We start from the raw sequence: 20,964 nt of genomic DNA on the forward strand, positions 1-20,964 counted from the left end.
GCATATAATAGTTTGCACAGTTTGATATCAGTGAATGTGACTGCTCTGTCACTTATTTAAATATAGAATCTTTAACATTTGTAAATTAGACAAGATATGCTAAATCTACATAATGAATTACATTACTCCAGTAGCTCAGCACACACTTATAAATTAAGCACTGAATATGTGCAAAGTATCCCTGTGTCGACAATTGGTGGTCATTCAGGAAACGAGACCAAAACTGTAACACTATAAGCTCACCCTGAGAAAGAACAGAAACTTGTGATGGCATCCTTTATTATGTACAGTTAGTTACAACACTCAAACCTTCTCATATACATCTCTTCCATACAAAACAGCAAGTGCTTGACAGATCATCACATTATAAACCAAACTGTTACAGAACGAGAAACAGCAAGGTGGCCACATGACGTCTTTAAAAAGGCAGTAGGGAATGCAATGGTGTCAAATCTTTTGTAGAAACGAGACCATGACACATACACTAAAAACAATAGGGGTACTTGCAATCTATAGTAAGGTTAAGCCAGAATAGTCATAGTTTTGATTGCAAGTTCCAGTGTTCAGTAGCTCAGTCTCAATAAACCATCATAGACCTTTAGAGCACCACAATGTTTACTGAGTCATTTAGAACTTTCTAAAATTGCACCAAACGAAAGTAAATAAATATAAACTAAACAAATTGCATAAATTAAAATCTGACACAACATAATCATGTTCGTATTAATCAAGATCATCTAGATTCTTAGACCTCCACATTGCTTCCATATTTCATTGTTAATGACACTATAGTAGGGGAAGATGACCATCCTGCCATGTCATCTGAACAACCATAGAAGACAAGATGGGCTCTGTGATTTGGTCATATTTTAACTTTTACAAGGACAACTTAACAGCAGGGGGAGCCAAACTAACCAAACTCCTGAATAAGAACACATTTCCTGTCCTCATCATTTGTCCTGCATTGATCAAAATGTCACCACAATTTTTGACAGAACAAACTTATGGTACTTGTTCTTAAAATGTGGTAACTGGAATGCAAGCAAACTGGAATGTGTGATACAAAAGCACCAACCTGCTACCATGAGGAATTAGCAGAGGTGTACTCTCTGTCAACATGTTATATAGCATTTCCTACACTGATGTCTTTCATAATTACACTGGTGCAAATACAGTAATTTGCTGTGTATTAGCCGCATTGTGTATAAACTGCAGGACAGTGTTTTATGCCAATTTAAAAAAAACAAAACCAAAAAACATATTAACCACACCTGTGTACTAACTGCAGTGCCCAATAGCCCAATGAATCAGAATGAGATCATGCTTTAATCATAAAGAAGAAAAAATAAACGTATTCCCATGTATAGACCGCCTCATGTATTAACTTTATAGTGAAGAAATTTTGCACAATATGCAAACCTTGGTTAATAGTTGGGAAATGATGGCACCATAACCCTTTCGTTGCAGGCTCTATAAAATGCTAAAGCAATCACTGACTATATCCTCTGATAGGCATATTAGACTGGAATGCAGAATTGGTCAAATCTGTAGCAGTACATAGACAGTGTCAGAACATATTGTGGCATTTAAAAAAAAAAAAAACTAAAACCTCATGTTATTTCATCTACAATATATGCTTGCTGATGGAAATATCTTTGTTCCTCACACAAGTACTAGAGATTGTGTCACAGAAACTAAGAATGGATTTGATTGGTCTGTGCAGATATGGATGGATCCAAAATGGTGAACAAAAACACATCTGTTGGCATTTGTGATAAATGTGCAGATCTCTACATAGAGATGCCACTTAGAGAAGGACCAGTTTCGCTGGTTTTCTTCTCTGGGGGTAAATTTGTTGAGCCTCAGAACAATATTGTTTCTCATAGTTTGAACTTTTAGTGAATAGAGCAAAATGTCTGACTTTTTTCTTACTCTTATCCAACTGATTTGAATTACGAGAAAAATTGCAATATTTGTGCCTATTAAAAAAAAAAAGCATTACATTCTGAAAGTCATGGAGATTTCTGAACTACTGAGTAAAACACCACCTCCCGTTTAACAAGTGGACGCCACCTTGTTGGTCAAACAATCTGGTAACATTTCAGTCTCTCCATTTCTGTCTATGACTGGAGAGAAAACAAAAATATCACGCACAGTGTCACACTCCATCATGTAGGGAATGGCAAAGAGCATCCCCTTGACATTAAGGTGCTGCCCACAGTATAACAGTCTTTTCTTTGTGCGTTCCAACTATCATTATAATATAAATATGACACAGACAATACACTTGCAATTTTCTTAGTGCTAAAATGACCATGAATCAAAACAGCAACATGGCAGATAATCTGGCACTTTAAAACTGAGATTAACAACAATGTTGAAGGGTGGGTGGAATGCTCCCATTCATGTTACAGACTATAAAATTAAAAACAGGATCAATCCAAGCCAAGGCTTTCATTCGGTAATTCAAGCTAATTTATCCACAACAGCAGTGCATATATTTAATGCAGATCCTCAATTCTGCATCAGTATCGTTATATCATGCCTTCTCTCCCATAATTGTGTGTCTTAAAAAAGATCATTTGTGGTAAGGCAATGGAAAGAAGCCGGTAGACGCATAAAGGATGACCTCAAATAGGTTTATGTGTTTGTGTGTGTGTGTTTGGGTAAGTGGTGTGTGTGTCTAGGTGTGTTTAGGTGTTTGTGTGTGTGTGTTTGTGTGTGTGTGTGTGTGTGTGTGTGTGTGTGTGTGTGTGTGTGTGTGTGTGTGTGTGTGTGTGTGTGTGTGTGTTTGTGTCAATATTGGGGGGTGGCTGGCATCACTGGGGCATGTCCCTGTCTGTCTGGGGGTCCTCTACACATCTCCTCCAAAAGGCATGACATGTAAACATGATTGAGAAGGATTAAAAAAAACTATTGAGTCAATATGTGACAGCGTGACTGGGAGATGACCTGCTGTTAAAAAAGGCTGATAGTGACCTCTCCAAAACACTGGGATAACTGTTAGAAAGACCCATGCTATGAAACGGAATTGATGGAAAGATGTGAAACATCCTTTTATCGATGTAGCTAGACTAGACTATATTGTATGTTCAGAGCACCTTGTGTTAGAATATGTGGTCTTATGGTTCCTCTGACTCCCATAGCACCGCGTCTAGCTTCCCTCCTCTGCTTTGAGCAGGGCCTCTTTCCTCTCCCTCCTGGGGCTCTTCCGCGTCTCTCCTCAGCTCCTCACAGGATGCACCCGGGGTGTGGAGCGCGCTGTGGTGGCTCTGTGTGTCTCCGGAGGGATCGGGTGGATCGGTAGGATGGCCTGCGGGCGAGCGGGAGTCTGGAGAGGAGGCCGCTGCTGGCCCTGGCGGCAGTGGTGGCCCGCTCGTGGGTTGCGAAGTGGCTTCGGTGCCGTTGCAGGGAAATGGGGAGGACGCTGGGCCGGGGCAGGAGGGAGCAGGCTGGTACTCACGGATCTCACCAGGCTCCAGAGGCTCAGGGCCACATGGGTCGTGCTCACTGCAGGATAGACGGCCGTCCAGCTTGGAGATGAAGAGCGTGCCGTCGCGGTGCAGGGCGCAAAAGGAGCTGGGGCACATCTCGCAGAAGGAGGCCGCTTCCTGACCGCACACGTCACACTGGTGCCATGGGCACTCCCAACGACCTGCATACAAACAAACAAATGAAACTCCAACAAACAAATACGTTCTTACAAAATAGATCTAGCTGACCGATCCATGACGAGGAGGTTGTTGTGTGGGGTCCAATCACCTGCGGGTCTTTTGGTGAGGCTGAGACAGTCTGCGTGGTACACCTTTGGACAGCCTGGCCTCTTGCAGGACACCAGCTGGCCTGAGTCCCCACAGCTGAAACACTCGTCCTCCCGCTCTCTGGTCACCTCCACTTTGGCCGGCTTGCGTTTCAGTTGAGCCTTTCGTTTCTGCCTGCGCGCCTTGTCTTCATCGCGGGGCTGGTTCTTACCAACAACAACAGCGAGAAATCAACATGGGAAAATGGATTCAGGTTTTCTATACATAACAAGCAGTATATAAAAGAGTAGCTAAGTTTAAGTAGTACATTTTACTAAGGAGGGCAACTACGTATTGTTGGAAAGCATCTCTGAAATCATCCATACAGAAGTCTGAAGAGTAAAGGTGTTTTTGTTTCCCTTAACACAATCATTGTTATGATAGCGCTCCACTTACACACTATAATTAAACTTTTTCATCTCCCTCTTACGTCTGCCATGCTCACCTTTGGTCGCACGCCGAGGAAACCACTACAGTTGGATGCCCCACATTTACACACAGTCTTCCCATTGCCCAGGCACTCTAGGTTGTAGTTGAATGTGAGCTCTGTGCCTAAAAGAAAATGTTTATTTATTTTAAATAGGAGTGGTGTGAGGGAAATGGTGTCCTTGAAACAATTAAATAACATAAACATAAACATAAAAATTGTCTACGAGTTAATTTCAAAGTCTTTTTGAAAAAGCTTGTCATAGCCTTGATCATCTACTAGATGACACGTACACACACACACACACACACACACACACACACACACACACACACACACACACACACACACACACACACACACACACACACACACACACACATTAATACACGTGTGGTCTGGAGGTTCAGGTCCAGTATCTTCCTCTACTATTGGACTGGAATCTCTAGTCTGTCTAGTGGTCATCCTTAATAGTGTGTGCTTGACACTCACCAGCTGTTACGTCTTTCAGAGCAAACAGTCCCACACGGGTGTCTCCATTCACTGTCCACTTCTGTGTCTCACAGTTGGGCTGGCAGCTGTGGTTCATAAAACGAGCCTCATTTCCCTTGGGCCCTGCATCAATGATTCGGTCCTGAGGACAGGATTCAGACAGACAGAGAGAGAGAGAGAGGGAGAGGTAGAGAGAGAGAGATACTCTAATTCATTCTAAAGCCCTCCAAACCCAAGAGCTGAACCCAGAAGAAAGTCCCCTACATCAGTTGTTGCAGAGACTAACTGCCTTGCCACACACCCACTCGGATCAGTCTCACAACAACACTGTTTTCCAAAAACCAATCAGAGTAAACCAAATTATGAAACAATGTAAAGAAGCCTATTTGGAATATTGGAAAGAAGAAACTAAAAATCAAAGTAGATTACAATGCAATCTGGCCCTAAACCGAGAATATAAATTAGCAGAATATCTTAATACTGTCAGAGATATAAAACAGAGACTGACCCTAACCAAGTACAGGCTAAGTGACCACAAATTGGAAATAGAAAAAGGAAGACTCAGAAAATCATGGCAACCAAAAGAACACAGAATATGTGGTTACTGCATGACAGGTGAGGTTGAGACAGAGATGCACTTCCTCCTACAATGTACATGTTTCAATCAAACAAGAAACCTTTTCTTCAACAAATTTAACTCAGAAATTCCTAATTGTAATGAACTTAATGACATATCAAAATGACTATTAGGAGAAGGGGATAACGCATATCTTGCTGCCCAATACGTATCAACATGCCACAATCTGAGGGACAATGAGTGACCTATATCAACAAATAAATACACACACAGACACACACACGCAGACACGTGCGCACGCACACACACACACGCGCGCACACACACACACACACACACACTGCATCATACACTGCATTTTATTTTATTTTACCTATTTATTTTATTGTTATGAAAATCTACTGACATGTATATGTTCAGATTTATTGTATAACTGCTTTGGCAATATAAGTGAGCTTGCCATGCCAATAAAGCATTCTTGAATTGAATTGAATTGAATTGAGAGAGAGAGAGACTTTTTTTTAGATTGAAAAATAGCTTGTGGTGGCAACACTCACAAGATTCCTTGTACAAAGCCAAGCAAAATCAGACCAAAGCCAAGTATTAAAAGAACATTAGATAAACCCTGAATGGTTGTAAATCTAAAACTGCTATTTTCATTGTGCACGGGGGGGGGGAGAAAGGTAATGAAGAGAGTCTGCCTCTTAATGCGGAGCTGCAAGTTGTAACTTCTACCTGTCTATTTATGATTCATGGAGTTGAGTTGACAGCATGTACATCTAAATCAAGCAAAATGTTTTTTAGATAGCATACATGACTTTTCTTGATGTGAAAATAAGCTTACATGTAAGGCAAGATGAAGAATGAAAGTGAAGTTCTCTGTATGTGACTATTCCAACAGAAAGCTGTTTGTCTGGGAGCTTTCTGCAGCTAATATGGAGGAATCTAGGTGTTTACCATGACATGAGTTAATTTCAGCATTAACATACATAAATACATAAAAGTATTAAGCAGCTTCTGACCTTGTCCAGTGTCAGCATGTAGAAGTTGCCAATGTCGTTCTCCTGTGCATGCTTTATTCGAGCACGACACTCTTCCTCATCAATCACTTCTCCAACATACTCACTCACAAATGCCCCCTAAAAAGAACAAAATATAAAATATGTTAAAACTATGACATGGAAATAGTACCTCAGAGGAAGCAACTCTCAACTTCCAGCTGGTTCTTTAAAGTGTAGCTGAAAGTTGTCGTACCTTTTTAATGTCCGAGCAACAGCGGAGACCCCAGCCTCGCGTGAGCGTGCGGAAGATCTCCACCTGGGAGTACTGGCGCTTGGTGAAGCTCTGGTTCTGACAGTGTTCGCCCGCCGGGCACACCTGAGGGTGGCACTCGTACAGCAGCATGCGGTTGATGCACTCCGAGTCGATGCCACATGGGTTCTCGTCTGACGCCTTGCAGTTGCACCGGGGTATCTCTGAGAGGTCAGCAGTGATGATCTGGACCTTGCCTATGGGCCTGTTTACCTATTAAATCGAATTAATGACATGCATGACAATCTAGGCAGTGGAGAAGAGAAGGCATATTGTCCCTAGCTTTCGGAGGCTATTCGATTTCTGTTACCATTGTATAAGTCATACAGCTGGATGGGAATTGTTTTGGTTTAGTTCCCTGTATATTCCCTAGTTTGATGTTCATGCCTTACCTTTATATGCCTGTAGGGCGGTGGCTTCTTGTCATTGCGCCTGTCCTCCTGAAGTTGCCTAAGCTCCTTCTCTGCCTGCAGCTCCTGAAACCGTTTGCCAGCTTCCTCAAGAGCTGGAGGTGTAGAGTAATGACAGAGAAAATGCACTGTAACATACTCATTGGATGAGCTTAGTGGCAGAGTATTTTTGTAATGCCCTATCCCTTCATTCCATGTTTTGATTAAGATACAGTCTGATATTAATAAACAAGAAGGAAAGGAGGAGAAACTTTGCTAGGTCTGCGAGTTTGTGACAAAATCCCACTGCTAACTGATTGAACCAATTGCCCTGCAAGAACTCTAGCACCTTTTTTGTAAGTGGAGTCGACACCTTTCCCCATTTTTTCCTTGCTGTTGGCATCTGCCTCCATGTATGGAAACACCCTGGCCTGGTAGGTCCACAGGTAGTCGTTGGAGCCGAAGAAGTGCACAGGGAACTCCCCCAGGTCGTGCCTCATCCGTAGAATGTTGTCTGGGATATCTCTGGGATGACTGACCTCAGCCGGCCACCACCTGCTGGGATGCAGACACATCAGGCTGAAGAGGACCATCTCAGCACGGGCTGCAAGGGCTCACCTCATGCATGTAAACACCTGTGCAGACAGACAAGCAAAAAAAGTTAACTTTTGTCTAGACTGACCTGTATCTGCCTACTTTGACCCAGACGACCTCCTGGTAGTGAGGTCGCTTCCCGGCACGGCAGTCATTGCAGAACCAGCTTCCCTCTGGCATGCTAATGTTCAGGCATTCTCTGTGGAAAGCTGCAGGGCATGACTCACAGCATAGAAGACTGCCCCCTAGAGGTGAGAGAGAGAACACAGGTAAGACAATTACCATGTCAATATACACTCACAACTGACTGTGAGTATTTTATGTGCCATAAGTTGCTGATCTGGCCCTGATCTGGTGTCCAGCAGGTTTGAGGACTGACCCTCGGAGCAGACAAAGCACCAGCTGACGTTGACGTGCTCGTGGTTGCGGCAGCCCTTGCGGGGCACAAAGTGGTTGGGGCACAGGAAGCTGTTGGCCGTCAAGGGGATGCTTCCAGCTGCCATGCAGAAGTCATTGGCATGATAAGCAACTGGGCACCTCACACAGCGGGTCAAGTGACCTAAACAGACACAACAAAACACACACACACACACACACACACACACACACACACACACACACACTCAATACAAAAATATGTAGACTTGATTTGGAGGCTCTGTTTGTTTGTTTGTGAAAGTGTGCTCAGATGACAAAAATGCTTTTGGGCTTGAAGATATTACTATTTCACTGACCACATGCTCTTTTCTACTGTTGCTCATTCATTTGTTCAATCCTTATCTACTGAGTCTTTCAGAGATGTTGTGGGCCTAGGTCAAGGAAGCACTGATTAAAGAAAGACAAATGCTCACCAGGTTGCCTGCTGTGGTTGTTAAATATAGTTATTATACGGCTCTTCACAATGCAAGTAGAACACTACATTGACTTGAATGGGATTTCCCAAAGTTCTACCGGTCATTATTTTCGTCTAAGGACCTCTAAATAATGCCCGCTGTCAATGGCAACGGATCTTCATTCAAAAGTGAAGGCAGACGGTTGATCAGCTGTGTTCTAAAGAACGTTTGATTCAAGTTCAGCATGTGTTGTGAACTATTTGTTTCTCAGCAAAAGCCACAATGAAACGGTAACAAATAAATGTAAAAAGAGACATATCGTGGAGTTTATTTTTCCGTTTTGGCAAGTAGCCGTGTAATTAGCGGGATAATGTATAGAACGCCGGACATTATTGGGAAAATAATTATTTTCAGGGCAAAGCAAGACCCCTGGCCCGTTGGTGTCCGGTTCGCCCTGTGGGGACTTATTTTCCCAATAATGACTAGCGTTCTATACATTATCACTTACTTAAGATATGGTCATTGTGGTGCATCATGCTGTTTTAATGATTAATGATTCATTACCGTTTGATTATGAATGATTCGTTACCATTCTGATTATTTATTATTTCGATTACTTGCACTTCATGTTGGGAGGTCTGTCCTTTCTAGGAAGTCCCCAATCAATAGAATAAGAAGTCATTCCACATCTTGTCCTGCGTATTAACGGAGATAGACTCACCGCTGGACGCTGAGGTGCTGGTGGGGTTGGTGATGAAACAGGAGAGGCAGACATGCAGGGAGCAGCGGAACCCACAGGCCAGGGGCACGGTGGGGGAGTGCTCAATGATGCACTTCTCATGGTAGAACTTGCCACACGTCGGAACCACACAGCGCTGCACCGCATCTCCTGACTTCCTGCACACAAAACAGGGGTGCACACCTGTGGGAGTGGACACAAGCATGAGAGGAGACTCTGGGGCAGCAACAACCCTGCAATGGACTTCAGGCTATGAAGCACAGACAGGATGATGTTGTTAAGTTGCATAAACAGCCACTTGTTTGGTCAACATCAAAAGAGCAAAATATATGTTTCCAAAGCCTTCCATGAATCCAACCAATGACTGAAATGAAGAAACATGACCCACCTAAGCCAAAAAGCTGTTTAGAAATGTGGGACACTGCATATCAGAATACAAATAAGATGGCACCTTAGCGTCCTGTTGAGTTTAAACCACAGTAAACCACAAGCATTCTAAGAGAGAATAGAATGGCACACCCTTACCAGAGCTACACTCTTGACAGACAAACTTCCTTTGCAGAGGCTCTGAGAGACCAACACAGCGTGGATGGAAGGATCCGTAACACTGTCCCTCACACATTATCAGATCCCCAGGGTTCTCACACACCTGACCAGGGACAGAGCACAAGACACCATATTTATGGATCTAATTATATATCACCACCACAATAATCTTGGTTACTCACACATCAACACTGATTACAAGTAACCTAAACTAGAATGCACAATGTCTAAGAAAGTGTAAGCAAGCTTTGCTTTTCTGCACAGAATGCATTCTACCCTGCTGCCTGCTCTACTTTGTAGCCATAATGTTAGTTTTAAGATCATTACTTCACATCACTACATGGACATATGACATTGCAATTTAATATCATATTACTATAATACAAACCCAACTCACCTGACAAACATTCTCCCGAAGCATAGCTGTGTCACTTCTCTCTTCAAAAAACCTTTTCTGAAGAGCAGGACTCTCCGCAGTAGCAAAAGACCCAGTTGTCACCATAGAACAGTCACTGGTGGCTGAAATCACCTAAGAGAAGTCCATGATGCTGTTGAAACTGAGCAAAATATGATTCTTCATACCATTGATAGCCTAAGAGTGATGCTACAAGATGAACATACTGACCTCTGAGTTAAAACCATCCCCATCTTCTTCATGGAAGTCAATTAAGCTGCCACTTTCTGAGGCTCCGGGTGAGCAGTCTGGTTCTTTTTCCAAATTTAAAAGGGCTGGGGAGTCGGTTAGTCCTGGTACCATTGCTGTCTTTCCTTTCATTTTGGCTGAAAGCTGACCTGAGTCTTTACAAAGAGTAAGATAGTAACACATCTAATTGGAGTTCACCTTCATCAACGCCTTCAGTAAAAAATATAGGCAATTAACCATGAATAATACATGTATATATTTAATACTGGTGTCAAACCTGGTAATTAAGTCTTTATAACTTCTAAAATTCTAAGCATACAAACCTGAGATGATGTTATGACCGGAACTATTCTTCAGTGCTTTCACCTGTGAACGAGAGTGTGGCGTTAAACATTACTGAAGGAATGGCCTCAACTTTTAATATGGAGAAAAGTAAATCCAAAAGGTGGCATTCCCAAACCCACAGCTCTTTCCCTAGGATTGATCTCAGGCCTTCATCACAATTTCATAGAGGATCAGATTACATGATTTCAAAATGAGTATCTGTGTTGACCAGCCTCACCTTTCTCTTTAGCGTTAAAATTGGCTCTGATTCTATTGAACTTTCCAGAAACTTCAGGGTGGGCTTCCTTTGTCTTTTTCTGTTCAAGAGTTGGCCATCAGCTGGAAGAGGATGATATGATTAATGAGAGTTCCTTACTTCAAACAGATGGAGTCCACACATAATTTCATGTGTTCAGCTGAATAAAAACAAAACTGAATTTGGTGGAGACCAAGAGTGCCCGGGGAACACCTGAATTTCATCTGTTAGTTATCAATATGATGATGAGATTATAATAATTAATGAAAGTTATAAAGGTTTTCATACCAGACTCAATTTGCTCTTGATTCAGTACAGATCCTTCATCACAACCAGCCTCTGGGGGTGGAGTTAGTGTGCTGATTGGTAAGGCATGGCATGTAGGGTTCTCTGTGATTGGTGGTGAAATTTCTTCATTGGTCTTCAACTCTTCTGGGGGTGGGGTTTGCATTTCAGGAAGTGATCTTGAGATTCCGTCCATTTCTTTGTCTGGTGCAAACCCTTCTTGATTTATGATGCCCAACTGGACAATCAAATGGCAGAAATATTAAAATATGACAGCAATTGAACATGCACATCCCTCTTGAGTTGTGTATATCAGAGTCATTGATATTTTACCTGAGCTGCCTTTGCAGGTGACTCATTTTTTTTCTTTGCTTTCTTCCTTGTGGAAAAGATCTGATCATATTCCTCTGTCCATTCAATAAGTCTTTTGCTGGGTTTTCTAAGGCGTTTGGATTGTGTATGTGCTATGGATAACAACAATTCAGAACAACATTGATCAGCTAGACACACAAGTGCATTCAGTTAGGTTTCAGTTTTGTTCTTAGTGGCACTTTTAAACACCAAAATGAAGAACACCATGATATGTTTCATTTAAATGCTGATATACATTTATAAAGTCTCATTACCTTCTGTGGAGTTAGTTTGACTAACTGATGTACCATCATTTGAGTTGGAAACTCTGCCTTGGTCTAGACTATTCTTTGGCACAGAGAGTCTGTCACCCTTGAAGGAGGTGTTTGGTGGTCGTTCTTTCTCCCGACCACAGTTGTCTGTCTCTCTGCTGTCCTGTTCAAATTTCTGCCAGCGCTTCTTTGGGGCACTGTCCAAGAAATGTACCCCAGTAGCGTCCTCTGCCAGCAGAGACTTCTCCTGTATGTGCCCATCCAAAGGAACTCCACCAGAAGCACACTCAAAAGGCACACCTGGTTTCCTCTTTGATCCAAGTAGTCCACTCTTTGGCCCTCTTTGATTCACATTTGTGTAAGAGTACTTATACAGGCTGTCAGTCTGACTTTGTTGCGGCTTTTCTGCTTTCGGTCGGGACCCTGACTTTTGCTTTGTTTTTGCCTGTTTTGACTTGGATACCAAAACCTTCCTTTTTGGACAACTTTTACCCCTGGCTTGGGAGGCCTGACTTAGACAGGTCAATAGGTCCTCTTCTGGAAGCAGGGATGGTTCCTCTTTGATGAGTGCACTTGGGTTGTCAGGCTCCAATAGTAGAGGTTTGCCTTGTAGTTCCCGAGTATCATGCATGTCCTTGAGAAGCATTAAGAAGGTGCTGAACTTGTAGTTTGTGTCGGGTTGAAAAGACACAGGCTGGCCACTCTCCTCATCCGTTAACGATTTGAATGTGACTTCTTTCATGTCAGTAAGATCGTCAACCATTAAGACTAACGGCTGTGGAGAGGCACCAGGAGGTTCCTCACACGCCTCTCTTTCCGTCTTCACAGAACTGGGTGGGGAGGAGATGGCAACTGGTTTTGTGGATATGAGTGAAGCTTCATCTTCAGATTTGATTGCACCCTCAGTGTGTTCCCCTGGAGACAGTGGTTCTACTTGATCTTTGTTTGTAGTCAGAGAGGTGGCATTTTGGGATTTGCAATCAGGTTCTGCTGTTGGCTTTTCTTTTGGAGTGAGTTTGGTACAGAGCTTTTCCCCTTCACTCTTTATGGGCGTGGGGCTTGTGTGGCCAGAGAGAGCTGTTGAAATAGCTTTATCTTCCTCTAGGGCTTTGAGGGCTTTAATCATTAGGCGACTACTTGCCGGGAGGCATTTTAGTCGACCCTTTAGGGCCTGCATGGACTCATCAGAGAGGTGTTCCAGACCTGGTGTTTTGTTCCCCCTCCATTTTGTACTGGGCCCTTCAAAAGCTTTTTTCCTGCAGGCTCCCTTCACAAAGGAGCTTCGGACAAGTTTTATGCCTGGACGGCTGCTGCCTCCAAGTGAATGCCCCTTCCCTGGTCTGCTGAACCAATGACCACCCTTCTCACCCAGGACCTTCTCCTCCTTTTTTATAACTGGTGGCTGAGTTGATTGGGGTTTAGATGGCCGTTCATTGGCTTTAGGACACAAAATCCTTGGTACTGAGTCAATATCTGAATAAGGATTATCTCCAATTCCATCTGGCTTCTCTTCAGTAGGAACATTTGTCAAGTTAAAGACCTGCTTTTTTGTAATCAAACTGTGGTTAGGACATAGATTTTTTCTGACTTGATGTATATTTTTAGAAATGTTTTTGTCTTTTGTTATCAATGGGTGGCTTGGGTGCAAGTCATCACCACCTGAATGGATACCGCCAGAGGAAGACTGGCACATGGGAGTTGTCGAGACCTTGTCTCCTGGAATAGGGCTACTAAAAGTCTCATCTGAAACATCAGATTCACACATGGCCTTTTTCGGTTGCCCAGCGAATATGGCTTCTGCTTCTGCCACACTGGTTTTCCAGGGCTCAAGAAACCTCTTGGGTATCTAAAACAACAACATGGTCACAAGGATTATAAACACAAAAGTGTTCACTTTCCCTGACCAGACCCCGCTTTCTAATCCATACCCTAGCTCCAACCGAGAATTAAAAGGGTCTATCTGACATGTTATGTTTTTCTCAAGAGTTAAACGTTTCTTAAAAGATTGTTTGTTATTTAATAAACAAAACAATTACAGTGTATTTGTAGTTTTTGTCTCTTTGTCTGCCTCTCCTCCTTAGCACAGGTAGATGCTCAAACTCGTGACCACCCTCAAAAGTGTGTGTGGCCTTCCCAGGCACCCAGGCCATCTCCACAGGCTCCCCAAATGTGCGGACAAAGTACTGACGACAAGGTCTGTCACTTGACTCTGAAAGTACAGAGTACACAAACTTCATACAAGACTGTTTATCACACCGGTAATTTAATCAACACATTAAAATGGTCATGTAAAATCAGAAACGGAAAAATACTTTCATTCATGCATCAGGTCATACCTTTTATTCTGTGGTACACTCCCTGTGTTGCATTCAGAATCACCTGACAAGGCCACCATGGTCTGCGATTGAACTTTGCCCATATTACCTCCCTTTCCAGATACTTCACTAGAAGACTCTTCTTTGGGCTGCTGGTCTGCCAGTAGACACCAGACAAAATGATGTTATATGACATCAAAGCTCATTCTCCAGGGAAACATTTGAATTATTCATACCCAAACTCTAAATGAATGATGTAATACGTAAATATATGCATGGATGTATACTCTAGAGCATTTTAGTCATTTTCAGTATGTTACGTGTATAATTTCATTTTCTGAATTCTATTCTGCTGGCATAAACTACCATGGTAAACACATCCCAAGAGATTTACACTGTCATGCATAGTTATCCAAATCAACTCACAAGGCAGGGAGAGTTGTGTGTCTATACATGTGTTTCCATGACTGCAAATCATTTTGCCGGCTCAGGTCAGTAGCAATACACACATTACTAATTAATAAACTACAATATAAAGTGTAGCCAACTAATGCATCTAACATTCTGTGTATAAACTACTTGTATCAGACATTTTCAACCAACAGATGGCAAAAACATCCACTGACTAATGGACTATGTCTCATGTCAGTAGTTATTTGGTCATTTACCATTTTGAAAAAAAAATAATAAAAACACCAGGACTTGCCATTGCTGACTGTGTAGGACTGGATGGCCCCCAGTCATTGTCCACATCCTCATCTGGACCATCTTCACATTCCATCTCTGTTGTTTCCATAACACAGCTGTCTTTGGCGGCAGCAGGTGCCCTCTGTTTGGCTACGATGTGCTTTGTGTTGGTATCCTCATCAACCATGTGACCTCTGGTGACCACAACTTCTGCTGTGCCACAGGATGACAGTGAGTCATCTGACCCTTGACCTTTCCCTTTCAAAAGTGCTTCAGTGTCTTCCTCTGCCCCAGGGCCTTCATCTCCATCCTCTAATAAAATGGATTCAAAGTGCAGGCAGCGTTGGTTTACAGGGCCCAACGTGTGCTGTCCAGTGTTTGCATCAGATGGAGCTGATTGGCCATCCTTCTTCTCAGAGCTTGCATCAGGAAGAAAAGCTGCAGCCACTCTGGCATCGTTTGAAGTGGCCTGGTGTGTGTGCTTAGCATACCTGCTTCTGCTCACTCGTTTCCTTATGTGTGTGAGATTCGTCACCTCCTGAATGTTCCTCTCAGGAAGAGGCAAGTTGGGGTGGCTCACCATGGAGGTCAGATCCCGCAACCTCTTCAGAGGGCTGTAAGACAGAGAAGGGTATTGCTGATTGTATTTCTGGACTGATGAGCTCTTGGATGCAGTGTGTGGAGTTTTGGACACTGCTTCACACTTCTGCCCATTGAGGTTGATGCAAGAATGATGCGCATCCAACGTTGAGTGTTTCTCTGGATTCGAACCGCTGTCCAAGACATTCTTGATTTCTTCCTCATTAGGCTCAGTCATGTTGTCATGACATCAACATCTAAAGGATGATAAAATACAGGGGTTATATTCACTGTAATCATATATAATAGAATTCAACTATAAATGTCAAGTGTTTACAAAAACTGACATGATCATTCATTTAATTTGTGTGTCAATATTCATCACACTCACGAAATCTGAAATGTCAGATAAAATGTTCAATTACCTCCAATGATGTAAAATAAAACTCTACTGTGCTGAATTAAAAATGGAGAATACTCTATTGCTGCGAGTTGGCAGAATGTTAAAAACATTTCGTGTCGAGGGCCATAGGCTACTTGATGCATAAGACACCTTGACTGTCCATCCCCTGGCAGGTCGAAATGTGCGCTATATTGCTAGTCTAAAATATGCGCTCCGCTCGTGGACTAAACCCATCTACGAGCAAATTACGATTATATGTCATTCGTCTTAAACTAACATATGTCCCAGTGATTCTCAAATCAGTCTGTGATGAATGGTTGCCCGCGATATCCTTGTTATATATCTTGATAACACGCGTTTTATTAAGCTCTTTCTTGCCGCAGCTGTGCAATAGGGTGAGCAAAAGATAACGCGAGAGTACATCACCAAGGCACTGAATGGCTCACGAGTCGCTGCCTAATATACCTGATGACAAGTGTAACTCACAGGCTAACACGCAAGCACTCGTCCTCACATACATGCTCTATCACTAAACTCAATGGTTGTCTACATGGGTTATACATTTCTGAAATAATCGCATATAAAATATGATGATGAGATACATTCCAACGAAATCTTACCATTTAAACGTTTTCCATAACAACAACACTTTAAAATTCTTCAGTTTGGGGCTGGAAATGCACTTAATTCCAAATTTGTGAAAGTGGATCAGCAAAATCCCAGTATTACTAGGCCAAGGACCTCACCACATATCCCTGGCTCTTGAGCTAGCTATCACTCACCGCCCGCCCCTTTCAATATAAATAGACTTGTGAATAAAGAGTGATGAAAGCAATTCACTGCTAAACACCTTTCATCTACACAGCGTGCGTTACCCCTCTTGAACTATCATACCCTTAATACTACTTTTCGAATAATTGTTTCCTTGCAGCCGACCTGCCCCTGTATCTGGTTGAAGCCGTGGCTGTCCGTAGCTGTCTTCAAACAACCAATCCGCTCCTGTACCCAGCCCCCAGAGAGAGGGAGAGAGAGAAGTACAGTGGTTGCGGTGCATAGTTAAAAATCCATGTCAGTTAAGTGTGTAATGACATATTTTAATTGTCTGTGATTGACAGTCATTCGGAGGCTGCTGCCATATGATTTCATACTTAAAGAAATGCTTACAAAAACACATTTTTAACGTTAACGTTAACATTTTTAACTAGTATATTATATTACATGACACGAGGGGTGAAAATGTCTAAGAAATCTACACGGAGGTGTATTTTAAATGCACTATAACATTTTGCAATCACTGTCACTAGGCTAATATACTATATCTGCTCCTCGTTCAGGCGAGTTTTAAAGTCAATTCCCTGCTTCAAAATGGAGTCTGTAGCTCTGAACAGGCCACAAAGTGTTAACATTTCGATTGCAACTGCACATAAAACGCATAAGATATCCACTCTGAGTTTCATGCGCGAGTTTGTGGTAGATGTGGTAGAATTTGTCATTCTCAATCCTTATAACCCAAGTTGTAACATCTTAAACAACATAACATATAATCAGTCGAAACAAAGTAGATATTCATGGTAATTTGTGCCTTAATATAACTGCCCACAGGAAATGTGAGCTGCCTGCAGGCAGAGAAGGCGCCTATGCGCGTTCAACTGTACCTCAGCAAAACAAAGAACAGTGGCAAATGTGGTGTACTGTGCCATATTTCTGATGTTCGCACTGAATTGGTGATTTTATGAGCTCATTGGCGTTTCTATATCCAACAGAATAGAGGAGGGGTGTATTTGGTCACATCGTTCAATCACTGCCTGCATGTGGCCGTCGCGGCTAAATTTAGATAACTGGTGACGCAGTTGGACAAAATGCGTAATTATAGGCATTTCCGTCCTGTTTAAAAGAGGAAATCATTGTGGTTAATTGGGAATAAAGTTTATATGAAAGAAGGCAGTCGAGTAAGCCTGGCCGTCTGTTTTAAAGGAGCCACACCAAGGGGCGTTCTGGCTGGATTCTTTCTTTCTTTTTTTATTGATGTAAAAACGGTGCAGTCGATAACATGTTATAACGCAAATGACACGAGCGAGGCGGACGCTGAGTACACTCAATGTCACTTTGGTCTGATGTTTTGCCGACAACACTGCCACGCACAGCCGAGGCAATGGCGACCAAGGCCTGCGAAATGCAGCCGAAACAGCGCCCCCAACGGGCTAAATGTAGTAGTTACTTCTAACAACAGGCCACAATGTCTCATCTCGTTGTGCGAATCATAGTAGAGGACATAAAGCCAATTTATAATCTTAGAGTTAGTCTTAGTCTATTGTTCCAGAATCTGCCTTTAGGTGAAGCTCAAGAAAGAATGTAGGTTAGGCTATAGTTAGTGCCACAGCCAGCAATTTCTCCCGGTAATGGCTATAGGAGTTGACGAAAGCATCAGTTTCACCTAATTAATCAATGTTGAGTGACAGGCTTGGCATCCAAGCCCATGTCTTTGGTTCCAACTTTCCTATGAGTACTCTTCTCAGTGGTATACTACCCATGCAGTTCTCTCTTTTCATTCTCCCTCTAATGGAACCAGAATGCTAAATATCGATATCATGACCCAATTTAGACATGGCCAAACTTTAACAAACTACGAGGAACCTTGTAATGCTGGGTTATATAATATCACAACTGTTGCTTGTGCAAATTATTTTGAGTGCAACTTTTTGTGTAGACACATCTCAGAGAGCTCGCCCAGACAGCCTGTCGACATCCTATCAGCGGCCAGATGTCCGATGTTGGAGGGCATCTGTGGCATTTGTGGTTACACACTCCATCTAGTGGTTAAAACATGTATCTGACCTCAGCCTTAAACATAGAGGTTCTGACTGTGTGCCCCAAGCGAGTTTGATGGTTTGCCGTTGCTATCTTTTCTACTCACTGAAAAGACAGATTTGCTATCTTTTCTACTTTCTGTTTTGAGCTTTATGGAAAATTAATCCCTAACCTTGCCAAATTAACCTCGAATTCATTTTGAATGTCAATTCACAGGCAATATCACAGCCAGTGCATCAAGACACTTCATTTGAAAAATTATTAAGTCAAGCTTTATGAATGAACACAGAAACAAACTCTACGATCATTTGCCTTTTTTGGTTAGTTAGGGCTTAATTAATGTCAGAATTACGACGTCTGTGACAACCTTTACCAGCAGGGGGCAGACCAAATCTATCTAATACAAAGCCGTATAGGCCTAAGGCTCTGACCTAATACATCCATGGAACCGAGTAGCATGAGCATGTTCAATTACAGACTCGCTTTTGAGACTGTATTCACATATAATAGGCTACATAGAAGTATATGAGCTTAACTGTTTCATATATTTTTTTTTTTTACTTTCAAACTATGTAGGCACATGTTTCAACATAGAATAGCCTACTGCTCTTGTCACTTTAGATGACCCAACAAGGCAGTCCTAGTTTTCTGTCTCACTTTTCTTGTAAGAAGTGCTTGCTTGACTGTCCCCTGCCTATAGATACTGGCGGTAACAGATACGTATTTACTGTATGGTTAGATCTTATTCATGATCACAGTGGGTGCTAGACATTGGCACCTGTGTTTGTGTTAAATACCATTAGTTCTTACACTAAGTCACAATGTCAAACAAGTCCTGGACATCATTTCCATTTATGGTCCGCTTTCTATTCACGTCCATCTCCATTTCCATTCACCTCCATTTCTATCTCTTGCAACTGTCCTGCTGCTGATTCTGCGTTATTTATCTGTTATCCTCTTTGCTCTGACCTTTGCCATGGCAACTGGATCTGGCGACCTCACTGACCAGCTCCAGCTGTGCCCTGCTGGTGCCTTCCGCCCCAGAAGACCTCACACCTCCGTTAAAAGATTTGTTATCTCTCTACCCCCTTCCTCTCTCCTCTGCGTCTCCATCCACCACGGCCTCACATATCTCCACACTGCAGGCCTGCCCATAGGCATATGGCTCTCCTCTCTTAAGTCTGGTTAAATCAGGCTTTGGTCAGGAATGTTTTCATCTCCAGGGTGAAGACGCAAACGGCTAGAAAAGCACCGTTACAAAATCTGAACCCTAATGATTTAGATTTACCGCAGTGCATGTGGCTAATGGACAGATCTATTCTTCTTGACCATACCAGGCAGACTCTAAATTAAAATGCATGGGTCTTGATCCTGAGGTGACATACATAGACTGGCATGCATGTTTTAGATTTGTACAGATTTGAAAACCGAAGTGTGTTTTCTGGCTATTAGAGGAAAAGGTTGTTCATGGCCATATGCTGCCCTAGTCCATATCTAGCGGGTGTACTGCTTAATTAAGTCTTTTTAAGATCAAAGTGCTTGAAATGAATAAAATAGGAAGTTCCTATATAACCATATAATGTGATGTTATATCATTACTTGTAACATTGTTCTAGACGAGGAGAAGAATACATTGAAAATTAAGATTACATGTAAACTGCGCAATGTGTAGGCCTGCAATGATTAATTGATTAATTGATTAATTGATTTGTTGTCAACTATCAAATTGATCTACTTAACTAATCAACTATTAATTTATCTTTGGTCTTTTGTCTTTGGTGTGTGAGGACATCACAGTGCATTCAAGGACATCATCTTGGGCTTTGGGAAACACTGATCATCATTTTCTGCCATTCCAAAGACCAAACAAACAACCTGATTAACCAACAAAATAATTGTGAGATTTATTGATTATGACAATAAACATTAGTTGCAGCCCTAATAAAATGTAATGTATAAATAGAAAGCCCCTTGGCCTCTTTCAGGAGGTGAGACCTGGATGGCTGTCAGATCTCAGACATGTAGAGCGCTAGTGTGTGTGTGTGTGTGTGTGTGTGTGTGTGTGTGTGTGTGTGTGTGTGTGTGTGTGTGTGTGTGTGCGCGCGCGCTTCCTGACACACCACCCCCTGTCACACACTTTCACTTCTGATAGTTCCGGAGCCCCAAGTCTTCTGTTGACAGTACTTGAACCCTGTTTGTGTATGTGTGTGTGTGTTTGTGTGTGAATGTGTGGTGTGTGTGTGAATGTGTGGTGTGTGTGTGTGTGTGTGTGCGTGCGTGCGTGTGTGTGTGTGTGTATGTATGGTGTGTGGGTGGGGGGGGGGAGAGGGACT

General features: G+C 42.5%; 1 protein-coding gene across 1 annotated transcript; it reads right to left on the minus strand.

Moving 5' to 3' along the window:
• Window positions 1-271: 271 nt before the first annotated feature.
• On the minus strand, window positions 272-14,377 carry nsd1b (nuclear receptor binding SET domain protein 1b). The gene is made up of 21 exons (XM_076274040.1): window positions 14,176-14,377; window positions 13,876-14,048; window positions 11,843-13,685; window positions 11,550-11,680; window positions 11,220-11,454; window positions 10,914-11,014; window positions 10,675-10,717; window positions 10,334-10,506; window positions 10,106-10,237; window positions 9,688-9,811; window positions 9,145-9,345; window positions 7,970-8,149; window positions 7,679-7,835; window positions 7,346-7,551; window positions 7,000-7,112; window positions 6,551-6,820; window positions 6,319-6,435; window positions 4,720-4,861; window positions 4,246-4,352; window positions 3,763-3,967; window positions 272-3,655 (listed from the first exon to the last, which is right to left on the minus strand). Exons 1-21 carry the CDS (start codon window positions 14,348-14,350, stop codon window positions 3,123-3,125), a joined length of 5,361 nt encoding a protein of 1,786 aa, XP_076130155.1. The 5' UTR covers window positions 14,351-14,377; the 3' UTR covers window positions 272-3,122.
• Between the last annotated feature and the right edge of the window lie 6,587 nt (window positions 14,378-20,964).

This window comes from Alosa pseudoharengus, unplaced genomic scaffold (assembly GCF_046254945.1).
Source record: "Alosa pseudoharengus isolate Yale_2024_CS ecotype anadromous, Long Island Sound unplaced genomic scaffold, YU_APseudo_1.1 YU_APseudo_1.1_scf_8, whole genome shotgun sequence".
NCBI lineage: Eukaryota > Metazoa > Chordata > Actinopteri > Clupeiformes > Clupeidae > Alosa > Alosa pseudoharengus.